Source organism: Uloborus diversus, chromosome 8, assembly GCF_026930045.1.
Source record: "Uloborus diversus isolate 005 chromosome 8, Udiv.v.3.1, whole genome shotgun sequence".
NCBI lineage: Eukaryota > Metazoa > Arthropoda > Arachnida > Araneae > Uloboridae > Uloborus > Uloborus diversus.
In genome coordinates this window covers 131,695,843-131,722,749 of record NC_072738.1, presented here as the reverse complement: position 1 = coordinate 131,722,749, position 26,907 = coordinate 131,695,843, and the positions used below count along the sequence as shown (strand labels likewise).

At 32.3% G+C, this 26,907-nt stretch overlaps 1 protein-coding gene across 1 annotated transcript; it reads right to left on the bottom strand.

The window, feature by feature from the left end:
- Window positions 1-2,098: 2,098 nt before the first annotated feature.
- LOC129228600 (DEP domain-containing protein 7-like) lies at window positions 2,099-26,299 on the bottom strand. Its single transcript, XM_054863281.1, has 7 exons — window positions 26,200-26,299; window positions 23,579-23,781; window positions 18,792-18,946; window positions 16,294-16,532; window positions 10,934-11,466; window positions 5,940-6,099; window positions 2,099-2,295 (listed from the first exon to the last, which is right to left on the bottom strand). The coding sequence occupies exons 1-7, from the start codon at window positions 26,261-26,263 to the stop codon at window positions 2,099-2,101; spliced, it is 1,551 nt and encodes a 516-aa protein (XP_054719256.1). The 5' UTR covers window positions 26,264-26,299.
- Window positions 26,300-26,907: the final 608 nt, after the last annotated feature.

Genomic DNA, 26,907 nt, shown 5'->3' with positions numbered 1-26,907 from the left:
AGAGAATTTCGTTTTCCGTGGCATTTAATAAAAAAATTATTTACATTTTTAAATCAAAAAGTGCCTCATTTAAAAATTATATGTAGATCAATTAGCTATGATACCTTTCACCCCCCACCTCCTGCTACAGAACTGCAATTTGAGAGTAGGAGGAAATACTCACCCTCCCCCCTTTCCAGGTTCACATATTTCTCTTTTTTTTTTTTTTCAAAGGGGAAAAAAACCTTAAATATTGGATCTATTCTTTTTCAACCAAATCTTTTTCTGCAACATTTTCTGCCTAGCTGTTTATTTTTACATATTTTTTGCAGAAGGGAATAACTGCAGTGGTTATGATGACGTATAGATAAAACAAGAAGCTTTTTATACTGAGCATGTATTTGGTTAACTGCATCCCCCCCTTCTCCAGCAAAAAAGCAGCATAAGTTATTCTCTTTCTTTTTTAGGGAAAATTTCTTAGGGTCTACGAAGTTTATTTTATCCTAAAATGTAGGCATATCATCATGAAAAGTTTCATTTTTTGGTTGAATTTGATTTTTCTGCACAAGTAGGAAATAAAATAATGAAAATTTTAGGACAAAATTCGAAGTTTTAGGAATTTTAGGACAAAAATTGAAATTTTAGGATTTTTAGAACAACTCCTATTCTTGCATTCTTTCATGAGCCAGAAAAAAGTTTTCCCTCTCCTGTAAAATTATCATAATGTGACTTACGTCCTTCTGGCTCTGAGGTTTAAACAACACAATTAAATGTTCAACATATTTTATCCTGTTGCTAAGAAAAGAGGGAATGCACTTTTAACAAATATTAAAAAGCAAAAAAAAAACTTATATTCAATAAAATTTGGAACATAATGTCAACTAATGAATAATTAATAACAAAAATGTTTGTCTTGAGTAATTTGAAAACGATTTGAAAACTTTTTTGCATGAAAATATACATCAAATGACAAATGAAGATATTTCTTTGCAGTATAATATTTTATTAGTAAAAATATAAAATATAATAAATATATGTTACAGCATTTAAGAAACCCCTTCAAGAAGTACAACGTGCTTGCATACACATACTGGAATACAAACATATAAATACAGTTGCTTCACGCATTGCATGAGACAAGCTTAACACATAAAATGATTTATTACTTCTTACAATTACAATTTAATTCATTCCTCCCCATTTTATACATTATTTGTACAATAGTAATATGAACCATATCAATTACTTGAGATCTATATACTAAAAGCTTAAATGCATTAAATTATATTATAAAACCACCATATTTGAACACTTACCAAGTTAAAACCTTCAAATGCAATAAAATAAATAAAACAATCTTAACATAAATAAACATTTTTACACTCAAAACAGAAAATGTCATGAGAAAGGGGTCATTTTAAGGGAAAGATTAAGGAATATATCCAAAATCCATCGAACATGAGACTCTTTTGAAACATCACAAACTTTGGAAAAAGGCTGAGCAAGGTAGCAGAAAGGAAAATAATGCAGTTGAGTAAGTAGTTGTAGTGAGAAAGTTGAGCAAAGATTAAACAAGCTGATATGTATGTACATTCTTGTATGCTGTGTACTTGCATTACAAAAGATGAATATATAACTGGCACTTTTAACATTTAAAATGTCGTGTAATACATTGTGCATTTACCTGTACGTGGATTTTATAAAATTTGTGAACCCATTTAAGGTTCTTTTTCAAAAGAGAGACCTTATAGCAGATAATTTGTACAATTGAGCCTTTTTTTTTTTAATTTCATTTTCTTTAAATTTAGTTTTTAAATGTTTCCGTGACATTTCCAATATTAATCACTACATTGAATAAAATACTACATCATGTAAATCAATAACTATTTCAAAATATTTTGCAGCTCATCATGTTTCATTTGCAAAAAAAAAAAAACATCGCTTAGAATGTATCCAGTTCAACAGAAAAAATTTTTATGCATAGAAGAAAATACAAAAGAAAAAATATATACATTAAAATACAAAAAATAAATATGTTTTGCTTTTGTATTAGATAAGTACTTCAAAAGTCCATTTAGGAACATATAATTACAGAAAGGGAAGCATGAATTTCCACCAATCATTCACTAAGACGACAAATGTCGTAAATATTAGGGTGTTGCTTCTTCAGCCTTTTTAACCAGACTTTCTTTTCTGATAATTTCAATTCTGTGCTATCAGCAACTGATGTTGCTAGATTTATAAGACACTGATCTGTGTATGTGATGGTGACTGAATCAAAATCTTCAATAGCAATCTTTTCACAAATTCTAAATCCTGCAAAAGCAAGTTTTTAAAATAAAAATAACAAACACTTTAAATTGCATGAATATAAATGCTTCATAAGAAAAACTGAATATTTCCAAGGTCATAACTAGTATGTTGTGGCCATCACGAAACTTTCTTCTATATTTTTCTTTTTTTTTTTTTTTCTGATCCCTCCCCATGCTTGACAATATGCAATATTCCCAACAAAAACAAAATTACACATGCAAAAAACTAGACGACCATCCCAATGTCTGAATTATTGCAAAAGCAAAGCAAAGAGCGAAAATTGAAAGTTATTTCAAAAGCCTTGCCTGAATTAATTACAAATATTTTATTTGTTAACAATCATAAGATGGCAACAGTTAAAAATTTTAAATCATTAAAATAATATTTCCGATCATTTCCATACAATTAAAATCACGAGAAATACGCAGACGACAATCTATTAATTACGATTTATCTTTCTTATTGTTGCATTAATAAAAATATTTTTATTCGCAAAAAAAAAAAAAATCAGCACCTCTTGGAGCGATTGGCGTCAAAATTGAACCAAAGCCTGTTTACATATGGATTCACATATATTCCAAATTTCAACCAGAACGCAGCATTACTTCTTGAGATAGGGCACTCAAAATGGAAAAAAAGAACGGGTGATTGCGCTACCCCCTTTTTAGCTGTTGACACAAAAATAAAATCAGTTCTTATACCCACTAAGGGCTACTTGCCGATAAATTTTTCTTTCATTCCGTTCATTATTTCTTGAGATACAGCAGTCACAATTGACGACAAAAAACGTTCTATAGCTCAACCCCCGTTCGAGTTATCGACACCAAAATTGAATCAGCACCTGTTATTGTTAATACCAACATATGGACCAAATTTTGTTTGATTCCGCCAGTAACTTCCTGAGGAATAGCAAGCACGCGTAACTCGAAAAACGTCCCATTGCTCCACCCCCCTTGGAGGAATTCGCGCCAAAAACTAATGGGCACAAGTTCACATAGGGGCACATATGTGTACTAAATTTCGTTCGATTTCATGCGGTAGTTTTTGTTGTAGAGCGGCCACAAAAAACTGGTCACACACAGACGTGACACACATACATACACACACACACACACACACATACATACATACACACACACACACACACAGACAGACATTTTCCAAAAATGGTCGAAATGGACTCAGCACACCTCAAAACGTTCGAATCCGTCAAAATTCGAAATTCGAAAATTTGCACGAATCCAATACTTTCTTCTATATATTAGATATAGAAGAAAGTAAAAATGGAGAAAACAGATTTAATACAAAGACAAAAAATGTAATGGGTAACCACTGCTTCCTTCTACAACAATTAAATAATCTAATTATAGAAAAATTCATGTATGCATGTTAGATGCAATACTTCTAATATGAACAGCATTTAGATATTTTCCTAAACATGTAAAAGTATGGTTAACATTAGGGCTGGGCGATGTAGGAATTTCTAAATTGTGATGCATTGCTAACTAGAGACGTACCGAGTACTCGGTAACTACTCGGTACTCGGCCAAATTTTGATCAGGTACTCGGCCATTACCGAGTAGTTTTAAAAAATTGAATATTGCTCAAAGCAGATTTTACAATTAATAAAAAAGTGCAAGCATATAATATACTGCAATCATTTACAATTCAAATTTAAATTTCGAAAATAATGAAGTTTGTTATGCTTCAAGAGTAAATCTTTTATTTTACTGCCTCAAAGTTAATGAAACTTATAAATGGATTTTTGCCACAAACAAAATTATTTATAAGAAGCATAAAAATACCTTTTCTTAAAAAATAAAACAAGGCTAAAAGCACAAATGTGCAGGAACACTGCAGACACATGTTTTGGCATTACAAGGAATGCTTTTTTTCAATGCACAAAATGTGAGCTTATGGATTTAAAGACATACGACAAAAGTCAGATTTTTTTACATTCATTAGCTCACATTTTATTCAATGAAAAAGACATTCCTTGTAATGCAGAGACACGTGTCTGCAGTGCTCCTGCACATTTGTGCTTTTAACGTTGCTTCATTTACTTTTAAAAATTATTTATCTTTGGCTGACTAGAAGTATATAGATTGATATAATTTTTTTTAATTCCAAATTGATTAATCCTACCTTTTATTTATTTGATAATTTATTTAAAAAATAACTTATTCGTAAAAACTATTGACACAAACAAAATCTTTTAAATAATGCGTAATTAAATTTCAGCTGGAATTTTTGTTTTAAAAACTATTATTTGGGCATGGAGGTCTATACTACTATTCCAATGAGTTCAAATTTCGTCATGTGTGTGTCAGTGGTTCTTCTTAAAACATAATTGAAACTCGGTACTCGGTAACTTGGCACTCGGCCGAGTACTCAGTACTCGGTTGCTCGGCCAAAGTGCGACTCAGTACGTCTCTATTGCTAACCTTACATTGCAGTATTACTATGCATCATGATGTTTTTTTTTTAATTTATTTAAGATCTTTACTTATAAACTGCTTGTTTAAATTTCACAAAATATATTCAGAATGAAAAAATATGAATAATGCAAACGGATTCTAGCACCAACTAGAAATTGTCAAAAAAAAGCTAGCATTGAAAATACAAGACAGCAATAAATATTACGGACATGTGTTTTGAGATTACAATGAACCTATTTTTTCAATGCAAAAAGATACGAGCTTATTGAAGCAATCTCATCTTCTTGCACTTAAAAAGGATTAACTCAAAGAACCAAAATTCTTACATGCAATATTTGTAGCTATTTTACGATTAAAAACTGATTTTTTTCTTTTCCCTTTGCTTTTTTTATTTGTTTTGGTGAGTGGTTATATGATAAACTTCGTTCATCAATATATTTTCCATTAAGAGCTTTAAAAAAAATTTTTTTGGAGAAAGTGAAGGTTCTTTGTTTGCTTATGATACTTCCACACAGAGACGCCACACACTTATGTGTTTGGGAGGGGGCGATTTTTTAATTTGTCGAATGATACTCTGAATTTTGCTGAATGATAAAATATGAACATGAACACAAACATGTTTCCTTATGAGAAGAGACATTAAACATCATTATCTATTTAAAAAAAAAACTATTTCGCAGTGCAGTCTCCAAATTTACTGACTTGTCTGACTGTCAGAAAAAATTGATGACAAAGAACATTTTGGTAGGTCACAGTAAACTCCCATCGGGACCCCCTGCTACTGCCAGTGTTTTGAGACAAGAGATTAAAATGGCAATGATCGTAGACCGATGTCTGTACATTGGTGCTTGGATTTGTAGTCAATGCATCTGTTTAGAGACAAATTATAAACCAGTTTAATGCACACCAATTTTTTGCAATGCATCAATGCATCGCCCAGCCCTAGTTAATGGGAATGAATGGTGCTTTATAAGAGTCTGGCATCCAAAACTTCAGAAAAGCTTCATGATTACTTACTGATGGATCAATCAGTAAACAAAGCAGCGCAGAAAAATGTTTTAAAAATCCATCAACAAAAACAGTGATTCTGTATAACAATGCATTAATATCCAAGCTTTAAAATAAAGCAAGGATTACTCAAAACAAAAATTACTTCTATATCAAAAAATAAGAAACCTCACTCTTGAACACCCATACAAACATGCTTACCTGCTTCTTTAACTTTGTAGAGCTGTGGTGGGATACGAAACACAAGTTCCGACTTTAGAAGCAGAAAATCAAACAAAATCTTTTGAGGTTCCTTTGACACAAGAGGGTGTTTGAATACGATAGGAAGAAAATCTCTAAGCACTGCTTCATAATTTGTAACCTAAAAAAAATATATTAATGTAAGTAATTCAAACTTACAAAATTTAAATGAAACAAAACAATGCTATCATTCATAGGTAAATTTACTCTGATTAAAATAGTTGGATATCATTCACTCTTTCCACCTGGCTGAATATTATAATGTAAAAATCAGTAAGTTTCTATTCCAGCAAGATTATTTAAAATCCAAAACAGCAAATATTCATTAGGTGTGAAAACTTAAATCTTTGTAGGGATAGAAACCTCAACATGTATATACACAATATGGAAAGTATTCTGCCGTGCTAAGCGCAAAAGTCGTACCTGCAGCCGAGTTTGATATGAGAAATTACCATTTAAAGTTTTGAGCCTCCATGCATTTGATTCAGATGCAACTTTTTTCAGATATTTTTGAAAAATATTTCCCATTAACAAATGACCATAAAATATTGTATTTGTGTGAAATGTGGGACAAAAAACCACTTGGTGATCGTAACTCAATTTCGATAAAAAGTGTAGATACAACTTTTGCGCTTAGCTTGGCAGTATTGTTATACAAGATTAATAATTACTATACAAATTAATTCCTAATGACAAACATGCCTCACAACTTCCACTAAGTAAGAGCATTTTAATCTTATGCATGCTCATGTATCTCATGAAAAATTACCTGCACCCAGCCCTCCTTTTTTTATTACCAGTCCATTAATTTAAAAAGGTAAGAAAATTTGAAAGCAGTATTATAACATTAGGAAAGGAAATTTAGGAATTTATAACATTCACTCCTTTCACTGTAATGACTCTTTGAAATATAATAGAAATAAATGCTTGGTGCAATTGAGGCATTATTTAACAAAATTTTAAAGCTGATCGTGAAGACAAACAGATGTTCTTCTGGCAGAACAAACAGAGTAGAAAGTTTTGCAATCCTAAATTTTTCACACGAGCAAAGTGCAATTTTCAGATATGCAATTGGTCAACCACAAGAAAAGCTGGAAGACTTTGATGAACTCCTATTTATGTCCGTTTCATTAATAGAAAAGCTGAGGGCACGCATATTTGATGTGTCTACCAATTAGTTGAAATTAAGTACATCATAAGTATTGATATTTAAATAACATGCCTTTTCATAGTTTAAATCTTATCATTTTCTACCTCTTTTGGAAGGAAATTTTGTTTCAAAACAATATCAGCTTTTCATCATCAGATTGTTTTTTTTAGGAATCATTTCCTCGTTTTTTTATATTTTTTACAGGTAATTTAAATAACTTAGTAGCTTCTTATGGGACACTTACTGCATCTAAAACTTCAAACTAAAATTTAGTGAGAATAAAAATAAATTTACTTTGTAACAAAAGTGAAAAATAATCAAAATAAAAAGAAAAATTTTTTTGACCAAAATGCAGGAAGAATACATACTGAAAATAGCATAAGAGTTTTTTCACTCGCACATGGAAAAGTAGACTTAGGTTATTTTACAGTATTTCAGAAATTGAGCAGCAATATTTACACAACTGCTACTGGTTTTGATATTACTATTTCTCAAAACATTACACAATACAGTGGAACCCTGATGTTACATTGTTTCATTTCATACGTTATCCCGCTTCCAACATCATTTTCTGCTGGTTCTTGAAAAAGGCTATGCTGATAGCATTAAAATATTATGCATTTTACGTAACCCTTTTTCATAAAGTCCGCTTAATATGTCTTTCTACAAACAGATCAAAGTAATTTTTCATCTATAAGACTCAAACTTCTCTTTCTTTTTCAGATTCTTATTTTTTCAAGATAAATTTGTTTTACAGCTGTTTGAAGCTGCTCTGGGATTCTGTTTGCTCTGTCTAATTGTACTTGGGCTGCAAGAGAGATTTCCTCTGATTGTCCATCTCCCTTCATTACAATTGAGAGCTCTTCTTGAAAATTTTCCTGAAGTTGGAGAGAATTCCCTCAATATTAGTTTTACTACCTGCTTCCATAAATAATGATGAAGACGAAAGAGAAATAATCGAGAACATCCCCCTAGCTGATCAGGTGATTCTAAGCCTAAAAACTCTAAAACTATTTTTATTCGAGGCGGTGGCAAGGGATGTAAGTGGCAAAATTAAAAATTTGGAGATAACCAGTACAAAATGACAGAACCTCTCCTCTGCTATGGGACAAGAACTAGTACAAGTAGCCCTAGTAGGTGCTGCAGTACAGTAGCAGTAGGTGGTAGTAGTGCCAGTAGGTGCTGTAGGTACAGCATGTTTTAGAAAAAACGTGTAATGAAAGCCTACCTAGAACCTGAACCTTAAACAGGATTTACTCGAAACTTTAAATAGTTCACTTACATCCCTTTGCTTCTCACTGCCCCATTTGTGAATGCCAACTAAGATGCCAATTTGCAAGTAAATATTAGAACAAAACATCCTATAAATGAAATATCTTAAAAACAAAGAACAAGGGAGGGGGAGAGAGAGAGAGAGATTACACATTTTTCCCACTACTTCATTGGAAAAGAGTAAATTTTTATACAATAAGATCAGATTTTTAACATGGCCCTGATTTTAGGTTTTAAGGCTTGGAAAGTTTTTTATCACTGGTCCAACGGAAAACGTAAATTAGGGCATCCACTGTATAAAGCTTTCTGAACAAAGTTTTTAGAAGGGCAAGTTTTTTTTACTAAATTCCTGTATTTTTATCGTTAACTTTAAAGGAAGGACTGAGTATAAAAGCAGATTTTTGCCAATATGAAGACTGAAATTTGTATTATTTGGCCAATATACAGAAAAATCACATGCAGGGATTTTTCATTCACTTGAAATAAATTCATAATAAACAATTCATGACGAAAGAAATATTAAAACTCAAACAAATAATGCTACTAAATAGAAGGTTCTTGAATAAGGACTAGGAAGTTCTTTACTTAGTATATTATTTTAAACTAGGGGGCTATCGCCCCCTGCTCGCTATCGCTCGCCAACCCCCGGAACTGCTTACGCAGTTCCCTGTGGATCGCTTCGCGATCCATGCTCGCTTCGCTCGCTCGCTGTATGCCAATACATTAGCCTAGCTAAAATTTTCCGTAAAAATTAAAGTTGGTAATTGCATTTAGGTCACCATCCATTTAACCAATATGAAAATTACGTTCATAATGTTAATTTGTCTGCTTTAGCCAGATTTTCGACAGTTTAACTTTGCTGTATGTAAGATGACTGCCTTGGCAATGTGCACAACTTTACCATTATAGATACAAAAGTGTCTGTCATTGCTTTGGAGAGATTGCACTTCTACCTGTTGGTCCGCGGAAGGTATTTTATTTCCCTTCTACCACCCATTGGAAAACCAATGAAGGCATTCCCCTATCCGCCACCTGGGGACGCGCCCTCTAGGGGTTACAGGCTCCCCCGAGGGATGTATTTACATTATTTACACTCTTATATATTTACATATTTACACTCTTATATATTCTAATCTGAGAAAACTTCCTCATATACACAATTAAAAATGTCCCGTTTGGGAGCCACAACTGACACTGCTTCAAAAGATCTTGTTCTTGATAACGCCACATAGAGCTGGCCATGACTAAAAACAGGCTCAGAGAGCACCAAACATATTTTCTCAAACGTTTGTCCTTCTTGTTGTTATTCTGAATCCTTGCCACGTCACGAACAAAAAATGGTTTAACTAAAAACGCGAAAACTCGCCAAGGCTACTTTGCTTGCACAATACTAAAACTACTATAACCCTAAACAAATTTGGCGAAACCTTTCAGCTGAGAATAAAAGGAATAAAGTAAATTCTTTCTCGGTTATTCATTTTGAACTGAACTGTCGTACTGAAGCAGAGAATAGACGACGCTCAAAGCGCCTACGCGTTCAAAACAACATTGCCGATGAACATGATTGTGGAGCAATGTGTGAAGAATGCGAATTTTGTGGTGCTCTTTATTGGCAGAAAGAGCGTAATACTGCAAATAAATATACTAAATGTTGCCATGACGGAAAGGTGCGGTTACCGGCATTGTGTGACGCACCTGATCTGTTGAAGGAACTGCTGACTGAAAATTCCCCAGCCGCTAAAAATTATCGGCAGCGAATCAGAGAATACAACTCTGGAAATGGCTCGTCTTAAATTGGATTCAAGAACGGTTTCCTGCCTTCTTTGAGCTTTTCTTTGCTGATTAAGGTTGAAATGGGCCACAGCCCGACTCAAACTCATCTCAAAAAAAAAAAAAGTTCGTTGAGTATTCTGTGATTCATGATTTCAAAACAACGTAGAAGTTTGTTTACATGATTTATCGGCGAAGTGTTGCCAACAGAGGTTTAGAAATTCACCCCTTCATTTGCCGGCACGTAAGAGAATTATATATATAGATTCCTTTTAAAATGAATCTGTTTAAAAAAAAGTGGTTTTGATCCTCATTAAAAGCAGCTTGATTAAATTTGTATTTACATATGTATTTTTGAAAATTACTAAAATAAAAAAAAAATATTTTGTATTTTAAATAATACCTACAGTTGAATCAAAGGTACTGAAAACAATAAAATTAATATACTAAGTATTTAAATTTATAAATAGTTTTAATTTATATAATTTATAATATATTTCATCTTTGCATTTTTGTTATGTTGATTAAAACCTTGTCAATGTTATTAAAAAAATAATAAGTCAACCTGAAAAAGTCAAAAAGTATCAATTTATACATAAAAGTTTTTTATGTATGTAACTTTATTTATGTAACTTTAAAAGTTACATTTGAGATTTGACTTTTACCACTTGAATTGTTTTAAAAACCATACTTCTGATTAAAGGAAAATATTTCCATTAAATACACAATTTGAAACAACAGTATCTTTACAAGGTTAACTTACCATCTTATCTACGCTAGCAAACAGATCATCAACAACTAGATGCAAAAAATGAAGTAAATGCTGTAGCTGTTTACGTCTTCTCCAAGGCAAATGAAACAACAGCAACTGCATTGCATAAAGTGCTTTTTCTCTTTCATCTGCCTTTAACATCTTCACAATAGCAAGGCAGAATGAAAAATATTCTCCTGGTATAAGTGATTCTGCTGAACAAGAATATCTCTCAACGACAGTTTTGTAACAAAGAACTTTGCAAGCATGGACCGACCAGAGATTTGCTATGCCAGGTGGATGTCCACCGCCTAAGCAATTAGAGGCTGCTTTCACCAAAGGGATATCGGTTACAGGCCCACGAAAATCTTGTCTTGACAGATTCATTTTCCTAGGTGTGAAATCATTTGCTAATACAAAAGGCTGCGGTGCTTCAGGTAGCTCAGGTAAGTCAGGTGGAACATCCAGAACACTTTCAAGAACAGGAATGTCAACAAGTTGGAGTAAAAGTGCTAGGCATGTTTCTCTAAGTTCCAAAAATGATGCTGTAAAAATAAAGAAACTTACTAATAAAGACACATACCAAGCATCAAAATAAAAATGAACTTGTTTCTAAAGTAAGGTAAACACACCAGTAGTGGCTATCTTCAAGGTTTATATTTGAAAAAATAGGATTCTATCCTGAAGATATGTATTATCTTTAGCATGTTTGAATCAACTGGGAAACCTGGAATCCTATTTTTTCAAATTTAAACCTTAAAGTGGCCACCACTGAAGCACTATTAAGCACTGGCCACTTCTGGTGTATTTACCTAACTGAGGTAAGTAAATTGGGTGTTGGTTTCACAGTAAAAAAAATATTTCTGCTGCAATATGATGAGCCAAAACAAATAAGAAAATCAACATGATTTATTTTGATCCTCTCAGTTTGTACAAACTTGTGACAATATGAAGCATTGTATATTCATCACAATATTAAGCAATCAATAAGATAACTTATTGATCTCACTAAGTGTGGTGTAAGGTGCAAACTTTTGTCTTTGTGTGATAGGTCAGACCAGTCACATGAACCTTTTAGTTGAATACAAGATTTGAAAATAGTCACACAAATTTAATTTTTATGTTTAAATTTGTTGCAAATTTAGCCTTTTTATTTTTTTTACTTTTTTTTTTTTTTGACATAATTTTTTTTTAATTCTCTCAGGAACTTGAAGGATTTTAAAAATTAACTATAATACAAGAAAAAAAGCTATTTCCATGATGATATTAAATCAAAAGGGAAAATTTTTGTCAATAATATTTTTTTACCTTAACGACTTTTCACTTATCTAAGAATACATGGCGACTCAAAATATTTGCAAAATTTTGATGTTTCAACACATTCAAGTTCAAAAAAAATGTTTCAATTTGTTCAGTGATAATTTTTAAAGGAAATCACACACTAGCAGTTAATGTAAAATTTTATTCAAAGCAAATATTTATTCAGCACTAAATCATTTAAATGTTCTTGATTCTTACTGCCAAGAAAAAGAAAAAGTTATGATATTGCTTTTGAAATAAGGTGTCATTCATAGTCATTAATTTTATCAAATCTCAGTCAATAAATAATCAATCAAAATGCTATGTGAGAAGTGTATATGCATCTCTTAATGTACAGAAGTCAGATGATTAAGTTGTAGAAAGATAAAAGCCTGAGTGTTTGAACTAAGAGACAAGGTGTTTGCCTTTCAATGCCAGAATAGAATTTCAAACTAAAAGTTGCACTTATTTTACAGAAGCGATTAAAAATCAATGTATTGTCAATACATTCCCTTAAATATTGCTCATATAAGAATATGAATATTTTCTTGAAATGAAATCAAAATGACCCTTACAGCAAAAATTTAAATTAATGGAGTCAGTGAAATTCTGATGAAATGATAAATATTGTGGATAGCCATGAAAGATCATGTTGGCACTTTTACCATTTGCAAATACATGCATAAGCAAAATGGGGTTCAAAACTTATGGGCTCACTAAAAATAAATAACGTATTAGACTGAAAATGATTTGAGAAATCAAATTTCATCCATAAAGCTTATTATTAAGAACAGCTGCAATGACAAAAATAAGTACTATTCATCTCATTACAGTTCTAAATTTTAAATTTTGCTTGAATATGCTGTTAAAAGTATTTTAAGAAAATTTTAAATAGTTTTTAAAATACTTTTTGAAGTCAAGAAATATTATTTGAAATAACTTCTAATTTAATAAGAATTCAACATTCAGTCAATACCATTGATGAAAACAAGGTGTTCCACAAAAAATAGACACTAAAAAAGGGGTTCAATTTATCAAAGAAATTAAGAAACGCCAAATTTGTTCATGCAAAGAATGACATTGAAAATATTGTAAATAAAGCAAAATGAGCCAAATGCTTGGTATGTCTTTAATGTATGCATACTAGGGTGGGTCGAAAATTACTTTTTTATTCTAATCAATTTCTAATAGCGCGGAAAACTTGCGCATACGCATCCTGATAACGGGAAAAATAATTTAAAAAATAAAATAACTTTGAAATCGAGCAAGAGCCCTCAAGGTAAGAAGAAAAAAAAAAATCGGCAATTTTTTAAGACTTATATTTTTTTCAAAAAATAATTTACTTCATTTCTAAAAGTATAAAAAATACATGATGTAGTTACCGAAATGTATAGAAAAAACTTGGGGGTACATTGTCTATCATTTGAATTTGCGCAGAAGGCCTTAAAATACTATTTTTTAAAGTAAAAGTTATGTTATTTAAAAAAATTCTTAAGCTGACATAATGCTATACAAATATACTATTAAACCTCCGTTTTAATGTTTTACATATTCTTATACTGACATGACTCGGGACTCACCACGTGCAAGACTGTCATTTCAAATTTTTCCGGCGGGGGGGGGGGCAAAGGGTGCAAATTCAATGGAAGTTTTTTCAATGGAAGAAGAACAGTAAAATCATGCCCACCCAAATGTAAATACATTTATTTCTCAAAGCCGTGGTGGGGGGCAATGGACCACTCCCTGACCCCCTAAATGTCGTGCCAAATCAGATGACGGTGGCAGCAAGTCGAGTACTATTCGCTACCCTATCCATTTAACCATCCAATTTGGGTGTGATTCATTATGCTTAAGTTCTTCAAATTCTGACTTTGTATCAAATATTCTTGATCTGATTGTTATTTGCTGTGAAAACCTTCTGGGTTTTCACAGCAAATAACAATCAGACTTTTTCACAACTTTTCCACGTCTCTCTACCGATTGAGTGTGGTATCAAATATTCAAGTTATGGTAGAGCTTTGACTTTCAATGAAGTTCAATGTCTTCCGCTGCCATAATTGACAACAATAGTAGTGGTTATCAGCTTACACTTGAGACGAGTAATAAGTTCAAAGAATCTGTGGCTAGAAAATTTATTAATGAAAGCTTGAAGAATCTAACATGACGTACTACTGGCAGTTCACAAGTTTTGCTCACCTTTCTAGCGATTGAGTGAGTTATCAAATATTCAAGATGTGGCAGGACATTGGCTTTTAAAGAATATTAAACATCCGTTTCAATACTTTACTTATTTTACAATTATGTTAAGATGACTCAAGACTCAGCACGTGTAGGTAACAGTAAGTCGAGTTCTCTCTCCCTCCAACAGTTACCCAATTTGAGTGTGATTTTTCTGCTGTAGGAAATTTCATCTTTTCCATGAAATTTCCAGGCCCAGAGCACCGAAAAATTTCAACGAGTGATTCAGAATTAGCTGTTAAGGATATCCCTGATCTCTCACTTATTCCCAACGGTTAATTGTGCTAACTGGGGGTTAGGACTTCATGTTTCCCAAATTAGTCCAACAAGCATAATGCAAATACTGGAAAAATTATAGCTCCTGTTGGATTTGGTATTAAGATGCATTACACCATGAAAGACGGTCTGAAGCATATACTTAAGGTCATTCAAACAACAAGACATTTTTCGAATAACATAAAAAGAAATCCTTGATCCCGTCATTCATAGAAACCCCTTCTTTTGTCATCCAGAGAATATGATGTGGCAATGATGTTGGACTACACACAGCATAGTCGAGAATTAGGCTACAGGAGAGTACTGAAAGTCTGAAATGAGCCGCCAGTAGTATGTCACGTTAGATTTTTCAAGCTTTTATCCATTTTCAAGCCTCAGATTATCTTGAATTTATTGATCGACTCAAGTGCAAGCTGATACCACTAACATTGTTGTCAAATATGGCAATAGAAGACTTCGAACTTCATTGAAAGTCAAAGCCCTGCCATAACTTGAATATTTGATGTTGGTTGATTGGGTGGGTGGTGAATTGGACTCTACTTGCTGCCACCGCCATCTGATTAGGTCCGTCATTCAGAGGATCAGAGGGAGGGGATTCTATCGCCCTCCACCATGGCTTTGAGAAATAAATATGTGTTGATTGGGTGGGTGGTGGATTGGACTCGACTTGCTGCCACCGCCATCTGATTAGGTCCGTCATTTAGAGGATCAGAGGGAGGGGGGGTCTATCGCCCTCCACCATGGCTATGAGAAATAAATATGTGTTTACATTTGGGTGGGCGGGATTTTTGCTGTTTTCTGTTAAAACTTCCATTGCACTTGCATCCTCTGATCCCCTCCCCCCCCCCCCCCTTCAGAAAAAATTTGAAATGACAGTTCTGCAGGTGGTGAGTCCTGAGTCATTTCAGCATAAGAGAAATGTATGTAAAACAGTAAAATGGATGTTTAAAAGTATACTTTAATAGTTTTTTTATCAGCTTAAGAGTTTTGGAAATAATAGAACTTTTACTTAAAAAATGGTATTTTAAGGCTTTCTGCTCAAATTCAAATGATGGACAATGTGCCTCCAATTTTTTTCTATACATTTTGGTAACTATAAAAAGATTTTTTATACCATTAGAAATGAAGTAAATTATTTTTTTTAAATATATACATCTTTAAAATTTGCAGATTTTTTTCAATTTTCTCTTAACTTGAGGGCTCATGCGCAATTTCAATTTTTTTAAAATTATTTTTCCCATTATAAGGATGTTAATGCGCGAGTTTACCAAGCTATTAGAAATTGATTAGGAAAAAAAGTTTTTCGACCCCCCCTCCCTCCTAATGCATACTCAACAATGAATGGTTCCCATGAAGTAGTTTTTAAAAGCAAATATATTTTTTCTTTTTAATAATGGCTTTAAATTTGAACAAAAGTAAATGAACTATTTAACAATATAATAAATTAAAGAAGCATAATTCAACTGAAATTATTTTAATCATACAATCAAATAGGTATCAAAACAGTCCTAACAATGACATTAAATTTTACACAAATAAAAACAAAAATTTTAATATACCTTCATGATCAGAATCTCTATTATTTCTTTTAGCGAAGCGAACGGGGCTGGGTTTAGTGTCCCGTACTCGCATCAAAGGTGTTTTTATACGAAAAGTACGCCTCTGGGGACATCTTTTGAAAGATCCCTCAGAAATAGATAACTCTGAACAATCTGGAGTTTTATTTGTATTTAACGTTTTCAAAGGGGAAGAAAAACTATCCTTGCGTGAACTGTTTGATTCATCACAGTTGACAGATCTGAAAAGAGAAATGGAAATTAAAATATTTTTTTAAAGAAATATTTACTAAGTAAGTAGATAAATGATTAATCACTACACATGGTAATGTTCTATCAGCTGAATGAAAAGAAAACTTTCAGATTATTACACATTTACAGCTTAAAATATGAAATGTTTCCGAAAAGATATTCTGAGCTCTGGTCATATACATTGATCATTTGTTCCGGGAATAAAAAGAAAGTTTAAAACAATACTATTTTCCTTTCACACACACATCATACTGAAAAACAGCTATTTTGAAATTTGCTTAGTTTTCCATTGAAACAAAAAGAAAACACAAAAATTTGCATTGCAACTTATTCTCAAGCAATAAATAACTGAATTACATTTATTTCAAAATTGACATTTTCTCTTAGATTTCATAATTTATTAAAGAATTAGTTAGACTAAAGATAGGGAATCTACAGTCAAGATACAGATTCACTTCCAAGTCCTTTAAGCAGTCATACTATTTTCTTCATTCAAATGATACGAGAGGAAAGAAACTACATGATAGGTTTAATAATTAAAAAAACCAATTTAAGCAGAAATAGAAAGAGTACAGTAAAACAGGAAGATGTCTTTTTGAAGAAACATATCTTTATTAGAAAGGGATCAAAGAAGGGTTACTAGGCTAAGTAAGGTGATTTTCAGATTCAGATTATGATACCAGACTCAAAAGGCTTAATGCGCATAGTGTGGAGCAAAGCAGAGTCAGAGAGGACAGTTGATTCAGTTGTTTAAATTTATCAAGATGAAAGATGTTAAGGGGTTAAATTTTTGCACAGAAAGAAGGACGAAGGGTCAATGTTTTCAGCTATTCAAATCAGGCTAACCTGCAAATTAGGAAAAATTACTACTTTGGTAGGGAAGAGGCTGTAATAAGCAAGGGGGTATATAGATAACTTTAATATGACCATTGATCTTCAATGGAGACTAACAAATCGACTAGGACTAGCCTAATAAAAAAAATTTAAACCTCTACTTGAAAATAAAGAACTGCTATGTAAGTTTATTATAAGATTTTTATCATTACTTATCTAAAGTTACATATAAAAGTAGAGATTATAAATTTTAAAAGTGAAGAAATTAAGAAGTTAGTTATTGTGTTATTTCTACATAAGCGAAAAAAGCTTAGAGAAAAATCACAAATCGTATACAAAGCAGATATATTATTAATGTACTTTAAAAAATTGTGTTCTTTTTTTGAAAGAAGAAAAATATTTTGACACAGACAGGTAAAAATCTTCAAGAATGTTTCAAATTTCCCCTCAGACTGGTGCTAGCCTACAGGACCAGCAGCAAAAAAAAAAAAATGCTGATTTAAAACATTTTAAAACACTTGATATACAGTCGGACCCCGATTTAGCAAATGCATCGGGACCCAATTTTTTACATGTTAAATCGGAGTTATTCGTAACACTAGGGTGCGAAATTTTTTCTTTTATTAAATTGCATTTATTTTATCTAAAAGCTCTAATACGCAACTGCACAAAAATATCCATGCTTAGAAAGTGTACACTTTTTATTCAGCATTCCGGGATTTATTACATTCTAGTTAATTTGAAATTTTGTAAAACTGAGTGATAAATTTTGACAATTTTCTTGATACTTGACTAGAAATAGTTCTGTTTCGACTTTATGGAGAGAAGAAAATACTGTGTCATTTACAGCCTGCTGCATGAGATATATTCTTAGTTTCCATTCCATATAAAACATTGAAAAGGTAAGTTTTAATGGGAGTTTCATAATCGCTTTCTGCAACAGAATGGCAATCATTAGTTGCCTACTCGCCCGTTCCGTGAAAAATGGCTGATTTCAAGAAAAATGGCTGATTTCAAGAAAAATCTTTCTCTGCTTCCATTCAAGATGGATATATCATTTGGAAAACGATCCAATATTTCCAAACTGAAATCAACAAAAAAAACTTTTTTCTGGCTGTTAAAATAATTTGTTAATTTGGACTTCATTATTCGGTAAAAAAGGGGTTTTGCCTTCATTTTAGTCGGGGAAAAAGAAAAATTTGCTAAAACGTGAAATTTGTTAAATAGAGGTTCATTAAATTGGGGTCCGATTGTAATTACAGAAATTTCAGAATATACAGGGCAAGTACGAATCCTGTACACTGCAAAAGTAAGTCTTGTTTCTTTCCAACTGCTCTAGTGATCCAAGGTGATCAGATTACCACCTTTTGATACAGATAAGGACATTTAAAAAGATCTTGAAAATGCCTACTTACCTACGATTTTCTTTTTCACTGCTTTCCTTCTCTGATGTCTCTTGAATATTATCATCAATGAATCTGTACAGCCTAGAGGAACCATCTTCAAATTTTAAATTTCCCTTTGGAACAACACTTTCAAATAGCTTCTTTTCCATGAGCACTTGACATAACTGATAGAAACATTCAAGCAAATTTGTGAACACATTCATAATTCATGCATAAGTACAAAATCGAACACACTTAATAATCATTCATGTAAGCATAACATAACCAGGGCTGAGGAGTTCCGGTCAGATTGATTTTGGGGTAAAGGAGTCAAGAATCGGGAATCAAAGGTTTAAAATTCCAATAGTTAGGGTCGGAGTCTGTCATTTCCAATCAAAGTTAAAGCCTGCCAGTGGCTGCAGAGTCAGAGTAGGACTGATTTTGGGGAAAAGGAGTCGAAGTCGAAAGCTCTAAAATTGTCAGAATTGCTCGTTTTCCCTCTGATTGTGCAGCCCTGGACATAATACGTAGGCTGTTATTTAGATTTCTGGCCTAATAGTGAAAAAACAAATTTTTATCATCAAAATTGGTTTTAATGTTTTTCAAAATATTCTCCATGAAGTTCTATACACTTTTGTATACGTTTGAACCAATTTTCGAAGCAATTTTTCAACTCTGATTTAGGTAACTCCAAAACCTGCATTTTGAATCCATCAACTGCTTCTTCAGGTGTCGAAAATCGTTGTCCACGTAATTTGTTTTTGATGTAAGGGAATTAAAAAAAAGTCATTGGGTGCTAAGTCAGGGCTGTACGGCGGATGCCCCATTAATTCAATGTTTTCGCCTTTCAGAAATGTCTTTGTTTGAGCCGATGTGTGAGAGATCACATTTTCATGATGCAGAACGATTCGCCTTTTCTTCTGTTTTTTTCGAATTTCTCCGATGACTTCTGGCAAACAAATGGTCATGTACCATTCAGAATTGACTGTCCTGCGTTGCTGTAATGTCACTGTTGCCACGTGACCGGTAATTCTGAAGAAACAGGCAACCATTTGTTTCGATGTGCTCCTCTGTCGAACAACTTTTGTTGGATTTGGTTCGTCTTGGAAGACCCATACAGTCGATTGCTGTTTTGTTTCTGGCTCATATGCATAGATCCATGATTCGTCACCTGTGCAGATATCATAAACAGACTTTGATACCCCTTTAACATATTTTGTCAACATTTCTTTGCACCAATTGGCACGAGCCTTCTTCTGAACGTTTGTCAGATTATGTGGGATCCAACGCGAACAAATTTTTTTTACGGCCAAATGTTCATGTAAAGTTTTGTTGATGCTTGTCATACTAATGTCTAGAGCTCCCCTCAATCTCATGGTATGTCACATGATGATCTTGCTTTATCAGTTCACGCACAACGTCGATATTTTCTGGCACAACAACCGTTTTAGGGCGACCTGCACGGAATTCGTCCTAGATCAAACATCGACCACTAGTGAATTTATTATACCAGTTTTTTAGAGTGCTGTAGGATGGTGCTTTATCGCTGTATTGAGAATTAAGTTCATCAAAGCAATCTTGTCTTGACAATCCACGTCGAAAGTTATGAAAAATAATCGCACGAAAATGTTCACGAGTCAATTCCGTTTTTTTAGCGAGATGAATTTTTACTTTTACTGTAAACAACACAAATCAAGCAAAAATGGCAAATCTTTCAGAAGAATTTATCCTTCCTATTTACTATTTTTTACTTCCTAATTAAATCGTCTGCTGTCGCCTAGCAACGATTTCTGTTGCCAAAGCCAGAAATATAAGTAGCAGCCCTCGTATATTCCACTTGAACTAACAAAGTTCATACTTCATCTTATGAGATAATTATTTTTAAATGTAAGACCTTCATGTGAAAAACTTTGCATGGATTATCCAGGAAAACTGTTTTGACTGAAATAGACACACAGATTTTACATTTTCACATGTCATTCCATTATTCATAGATTGTAACATTTAGTAAGCTGACACCAGCAACTACTTCAGCTGTGGTTTTAAAATGTGGTATATTTTTCTCAATTATTGGTACTGAGTTGAACCAATTATAATTAATTTTACAGAATGTGCCACTCCAGGAACTACAACGTGACCTTACGGCCAGCCACAGATCCAGAGGAGGTTCAAGGCCTAATACTGCCACAGCTGCATTTTGGCAGAGTTTGTAATTTTTTTGATTTTTTTTAAACAAAAAATTTCAGATATTTTTGATTTAAATCAAATTTTTTTTTAATCTTCAAAAATTTGTAGATATAAATAACTTTTACATTTATAAACAATATTAATAGATATAAATAAATAGATATAAATAATACATGTATGAGGACGATTTATTTCAAAGTTTTCAAACATTGAGAAACCATCCTCTAATGTATTTTAACTTCTAATTAAAAAATCTTTTAGTGCTTATGATGTTAATGCATTAATAACAACTAAATATGTACTCCTTAACATTTTTACATTTGATTTGCTTTAATAACACTAAATAAATGATGCCAAACAATAATAGAAGTTAACCCATATATGAATACAGGGTGGCTCAGTTAAATGTTTTAGAACTCCTAGTAGGGTGCATCCTGATTACTTGAAATCATAGCTTATGTTGGAAGAGCACGACCGGTAGGTTGATCACGTGACAACAATGACGTCAGCGGTTACTAACCGGCTGTTCACAAAACCATGCTTCATCGAACACTTTTGGTTGATCACCAGTTACTTGCCCAGATATGGCGCAGACGAATAACACGCAGGTGAAAAATACTTATAATTGGTCAAAAACATCACATTGTTCTATCAACCAATGAACCAAATTAAGTTGCAGTTGTCTGGTAGATCGACCAGTGAGGCTCATAGAACGACATCGGAAGCAACCAGTTAACTGGTAACTCTCAAGAATGCAGCAGTTAGCTACTGCTTAGTCACCGGTCGAACCATTGAGCTCATTAAACACAACCATAGCAATCTGGGGTTGAAAATGCCTTTCTAAAATAGTGATGTACACAGAAGAAGCATCATAAAGAAAAGTGACCATAAGGGAGAACTCTTTTAAATCATCCATGTGAAAAAACAAAAGGTCATTGGGTCCAACTAAGTGTTCAAAGTTTTTTTAACTGGCTACAATATTGCATAGAACTCCGAACAATATGGAATGCTCCTAGCACATCTGAAACCTCTCGGGTCAAGGAAGCCTTTCCGACCCCACATTGCTGCAGGATTCCAACTCATCAGGATGCATTCTATTCCTCTTAGCAGTTCTGAAACATTTAACTGAAACATCCTGTATACTTTTACAGGAAACAGGGCAAGAAAGAAACAACTGATTTTAAAATACTTATATATACACGGATTAATCCAGAGCTTTTTCTCACTACTCATTTTTGTGAAAATATTACATCAACATTCTATTTTTATGAATTTTTTTCAATCAAAATTGTTTCTGTGATTTTTTAAAGGACTAAAAACCAAAGAGGTACGAAAAAACTATTGTATTTTAGCTCAATACGCCTTGTACTGTGTAAAATTCGGGAAGTTATCAGAAAAAAGGCTCCTCCAAAAAATAGGCTAAAAGATCACAATAAAAAAGCATAAATTTACTTGGACAAAAATTGGCTAAAAATCAGCTAAAATACTACAAAAAAGCCTAAATTACAAATTCATTGTTCACATAAATCAGCTTAGTATTTTATTTTATGAGTAACTTCTGTTTTAAACAGAGCAACAAATTTTCTATTTTTAAATGAGGATTTGTATGAAACTTCGTAATTTTTAAAACTGTTTTTGTGACTGCTGATTTTCAAAATTAGTTAATGCAAAGCTGCTGACTTTTATTTTATTTTTCTGAAAGTACTGATTATAAAAATACAATTTTTGATCAGCTTCCGAAAACTAGCATAATTAGCCTGCATTGGGCCCTGATCTATGAAAAGTAGTTAAGTTGATTTGCTTTTTACACCTTGTTTAAAAAAAAAATCAGACTTAACTCAAAAAAGGTCTCTTTTTTTTTTCACTTACAGTAACCCTCAATAATCCGGACTCAATTAAACCCACTTTGCTTGATTCGGACAGCCATTTAGATGTACATACTGTATAAATGAAAAGTGCGTTAGCACTTTTGCAGGCTGTATTTTGTATTTTTTGAAATGCATTTTTGTTATTTCCTCTTATGCAGTTTTATAATTAATTCTCTTGAATTCAAAATAAAATTTTTACTGTGCAATGTAGATTATCTACCTCGGCTCAATAAATAGGTTATTTTGTTTAATCCGTACCTTCATTAGTTTCAACTACATGGATACCCTATAGTAAAGATTAATGAGCATCAACTGTGACTTTCATTTGTGTTTCATACAACACTACGTAATTTGTTTGTTTCACCTTAGTTGTTTTCATTTTTATAACGCACTGCTATGTCATCAACATTAAATAGGATTAAAATCATGTATATTTATATTACATCATGAAAGTTTTTGGTGGAGTATTACTAAAAATATATTTGTATAAATTGCAAAAATTTCATTTTTCAAATTTAATTAACTTTGCAAATGCAACTTTAATTTTTAAAGTCCCTTTAAATTAAAAATATTATAATAAATTGATTCTAAGTTTTGAAATCCATTTATTTACTTTTTATCGTTTTCTTTTTTTTTCCAGGGAAAAAAATACATGTTTCTTTACACCAAGGCTTGAAAATACCTCAACATGAATAAAACCATACAAGTTAATATTAACGCAAGAAAACGTTTTAAGATTAGTACATCAAAAAATATATTTACCTTAACAGCATTGCTTCGTTCAATCCGATCAGGATCAAGCTCAGGTTTGCAGTTCTTCAGAAAATTAAAAATCACAGTAACTAAATCATCCCCATTAAATACATCATCATAATTTTTCAAGAAATGCCTTTGCCGACCTATTTTGACACTTGTCATTGCCTCTTTTATCAATTTTTGCCATAATCTAGTTGCCCAAAAGGGATCTAAAATAAAAAATATAGGTAATTAATGAAAAAAAATTTCCTTTTCTAAGTTAGTTTTCTAAGTTTTTCTAAAAGTTAAGCATTCAACAATGATATCGGGAATAATTCATTTTCTATTGTACATTGACATTACTAGGAAAGTAAAAATAAATCAATTATAAATGAGTAAGAACTTGCACAATTCCAAGACAATTCATGTACAGAACAGAAAGAATCAAGTAAAACTTTACACATATTTCAACAGCCTGAAAATATATAATTTTTACAAAAATACTCAACAGAATTCAAGCCAGAGTTAGATCAGCATTTGACGGCTGAAATTTTGAATTGCATTGATCCTTTTCCCCTAACATTGTGATTGCAAAATATGATTGGCAAAGAAGGAATAAACATTTCTTCAATTTTTTAATTAGAATTTCCTTTTGTCATCCTCAACAAGGAACCTGGAAAAGGGTACTATGCGTAAATACTTTTTCAAACATACCCAATTATTTTCGACCCTTGTAAACATCAACTCAAACTGTTTTAAACCATTCTTTAACTATACATTACCATTTCTTACATCAAGAAGGCAAATTTTGTTGCATTTTCTTTTAAGCTGTTTTAGCTATTCAACATAAAATACTGTTACAATGCAAAATCAATGTTCAATGGGAAAGAGGGGCATAAAATAAACTAGTATGGTACACACAGTATACTAATAAAATGATGGTTCTGGAATTGTACTGTACAGTAGATCCAGTAATGATATTTGTAACTTTAAAAAATGAAGATGATGATGATGATTTATGCTGCATGATCAAACCGTCATTCTAATATATTGCTTTGCAAGTTATTTTATAACATTTCCATACATGGCAACACTCCTCTTCCAGGATTTTTTAATTCACAATACAAGAGCAGCTTTCATTTTTGTCATCTTTGCATTTTGCTTGGACACTACTTGACAAGCTTTAATGGGTTTCCTTTTCTTGAATTTTAATTGTGCTATGAAAGATTCACTCACCTAATCGTGGTGATACCTTACTTTAGATGAAACAGCTCTCTTAGATGAAGGTGTCATTATATTTCATCAATTTTTGCATTTAGAATGAAAAAAATAGGATGGAAAATAAGGAGTAGTTATTTGTATGCACTAAAAAAAGCGATGTTCAGACTAGTACGCTGAGATGCTAAAGGAATGAAGGTCCATTTGCGAAAAAAATATTTTTAGCAGCCAATAACAAAGTCGATACCTACGCACCATGATTCCCTTCAGAAACTTTTTGTGCTGTTGGCGAGGAATTCGCGTTAGGTCTAAAACTCTTAACTTGTGAAAAAATCGCGTTATAGCCATTTTGTGTAAGTCGGATCGCGTTGTAGCGGGAGTCAACTGTATTAGCAAGTTTAATGAGATAAGGACTTTTATGACTCCCCCACACCCTGCTGGAAGGTAATAGTAGCGGGAGTCGACTGTATTCTGATTCCGTAATCTCCTATATATTTCATTCATTTATGGTACCTAGATTTTCATATTGACACTTAGGAAAAGCTATTTTGTAGTTTAGAAGTTAAAATAATTTTTTTAGCACTGATTCATCATGACAGTTTCATAGACTCTAAAAATAAAGCAATCTGGTTCTAGTTCTAAATAACTGCAACACTATGGAACAAGTTATCCAGACTGGTTGTGTCAGAACTATCCAGGATGATTAATCTTTCAAGATATTTCATTTGTGTTTATTTCAGTTTAGAACATAATTATATTTTGCCCCAATTTTACAACAGTAGAGCAACATTAACTTTAAGGAAAAAATAAGAAGTCAATATCAAGCAACTTATTTTAAGTGATTTTGTATGGATTTGACTGCTTCAATACTTCTACTTATTTTGAATTCATTTGTTAAATAGGTTGCTATTATTATTGTTTTAAAAATAATAATAGGTTACAATTATAGGTAGAAAACAAGTTTCCCATAACTTTATACTGCCCCGTTTCAATTCTTCCACATTTTCATCAAAACATTACAAAAATATTTTCAACTGTAAAAACTTGAGTCTATAGTTTTTTTTTATTTATTTTAATTTCTTTAGCTTCTTGGGCGAAAGTAAATTAAAGACCATGAAACTTTGCCTTAGGTAAGACAAACAAAGCTTCAATACAAATAAATACGATGCAACTAAAAACGAAACATACAGAACTTAGACAGGTTAATGATTTCAGGAAATGAGAAAAATAACTTAAAATTATTAAAGCAGTTAATAACCAACCATAACTTAAAACTGGAAGAATATTTTAAATTGTTTATAAAAAGATGTACGTTAAATACATATTTTGAGAAACTCAACTGCTATTAAATTATAACAGCAATATTTCTATTTTGAGAGAGATATCCAAATAATATTAAAATTACAAAGTTTGAAATATATAAAATTAACCTAAACGTCTATCTGAAGGTTGAACTGTTGACAACGCTTCAAAAGTCCCTCCAGTGTCATCCATTGTTGTTTATTGAAAAACGGATGTTTAACTTTTTTTAATTTTAAATATGTGTTGTTGCCAATCACCCGTTTCTTACTCAAAAATCGTTTTGGCTATAAAAAGCAAGGCTACGCTATTTCAAACACTAATTACATTTCGGTTTATGAGAGCAAAAAAAGAAATCTTTATAATTAAAAATACGCTTAATCTTCAAGGAAAAAGTACTAAAGAAATAGCGAGAAAGTCCTACAATATTTTTCGAGTGAGATGTCTTTGAAAAGTGCGCAGTTCTTGCGGTCTCGCGCTCTCTCCCAAACACTTATAACTCAAAGGGACTCTAGTTTAGCCAGTCCCCTAGAGACTGAGCTACTATCTTAACAGATTTTTTTTGGCAATATCATAATAAGTTGGCACATTTCTCAACGATTTATAAGAAAATCGCTGCAAGAAAAGCAAAGGATGCAAAAAATTAAGATATAAAAATCAATAACTCTACAAACTCATGCTGTAAGTAATAAGATGATTTTCTGTGTGTTGGGCCGATAAGGTAATATTTTTGCATAACTGCCCACTGCTGGACCTTCTAAAGTCTTAAAAACTGCCTCTAGTTGGTATGGGATAATGCACACGTTAATGCAGGGACGTCACCAGAGGAGGCGGCCGAA

Coding starts and splice junctions, on each gene's coding strand:
- LOC129228600 (XM_054863281.1), bottom strand. CDS start 26,263: ATGGATGACACTGGAGGGACTTTTGAAGCGTTGTCAACAGTTCAACCT. Junction 18,947..23,578: donor AACGAAGCAATGCTGTTAAG/GTAAATATATTT, acceptor TGTTTCTATCAG/TTATGTCAAGTGCTCATGGA. Junction 16,533..18,791: donor AGTGAAAAAGAAAATCGTAG/GTAAGTAGGCAT, acceptor TTCTCTTTTCAG/ATCTGTCAACTGTGATGAAT.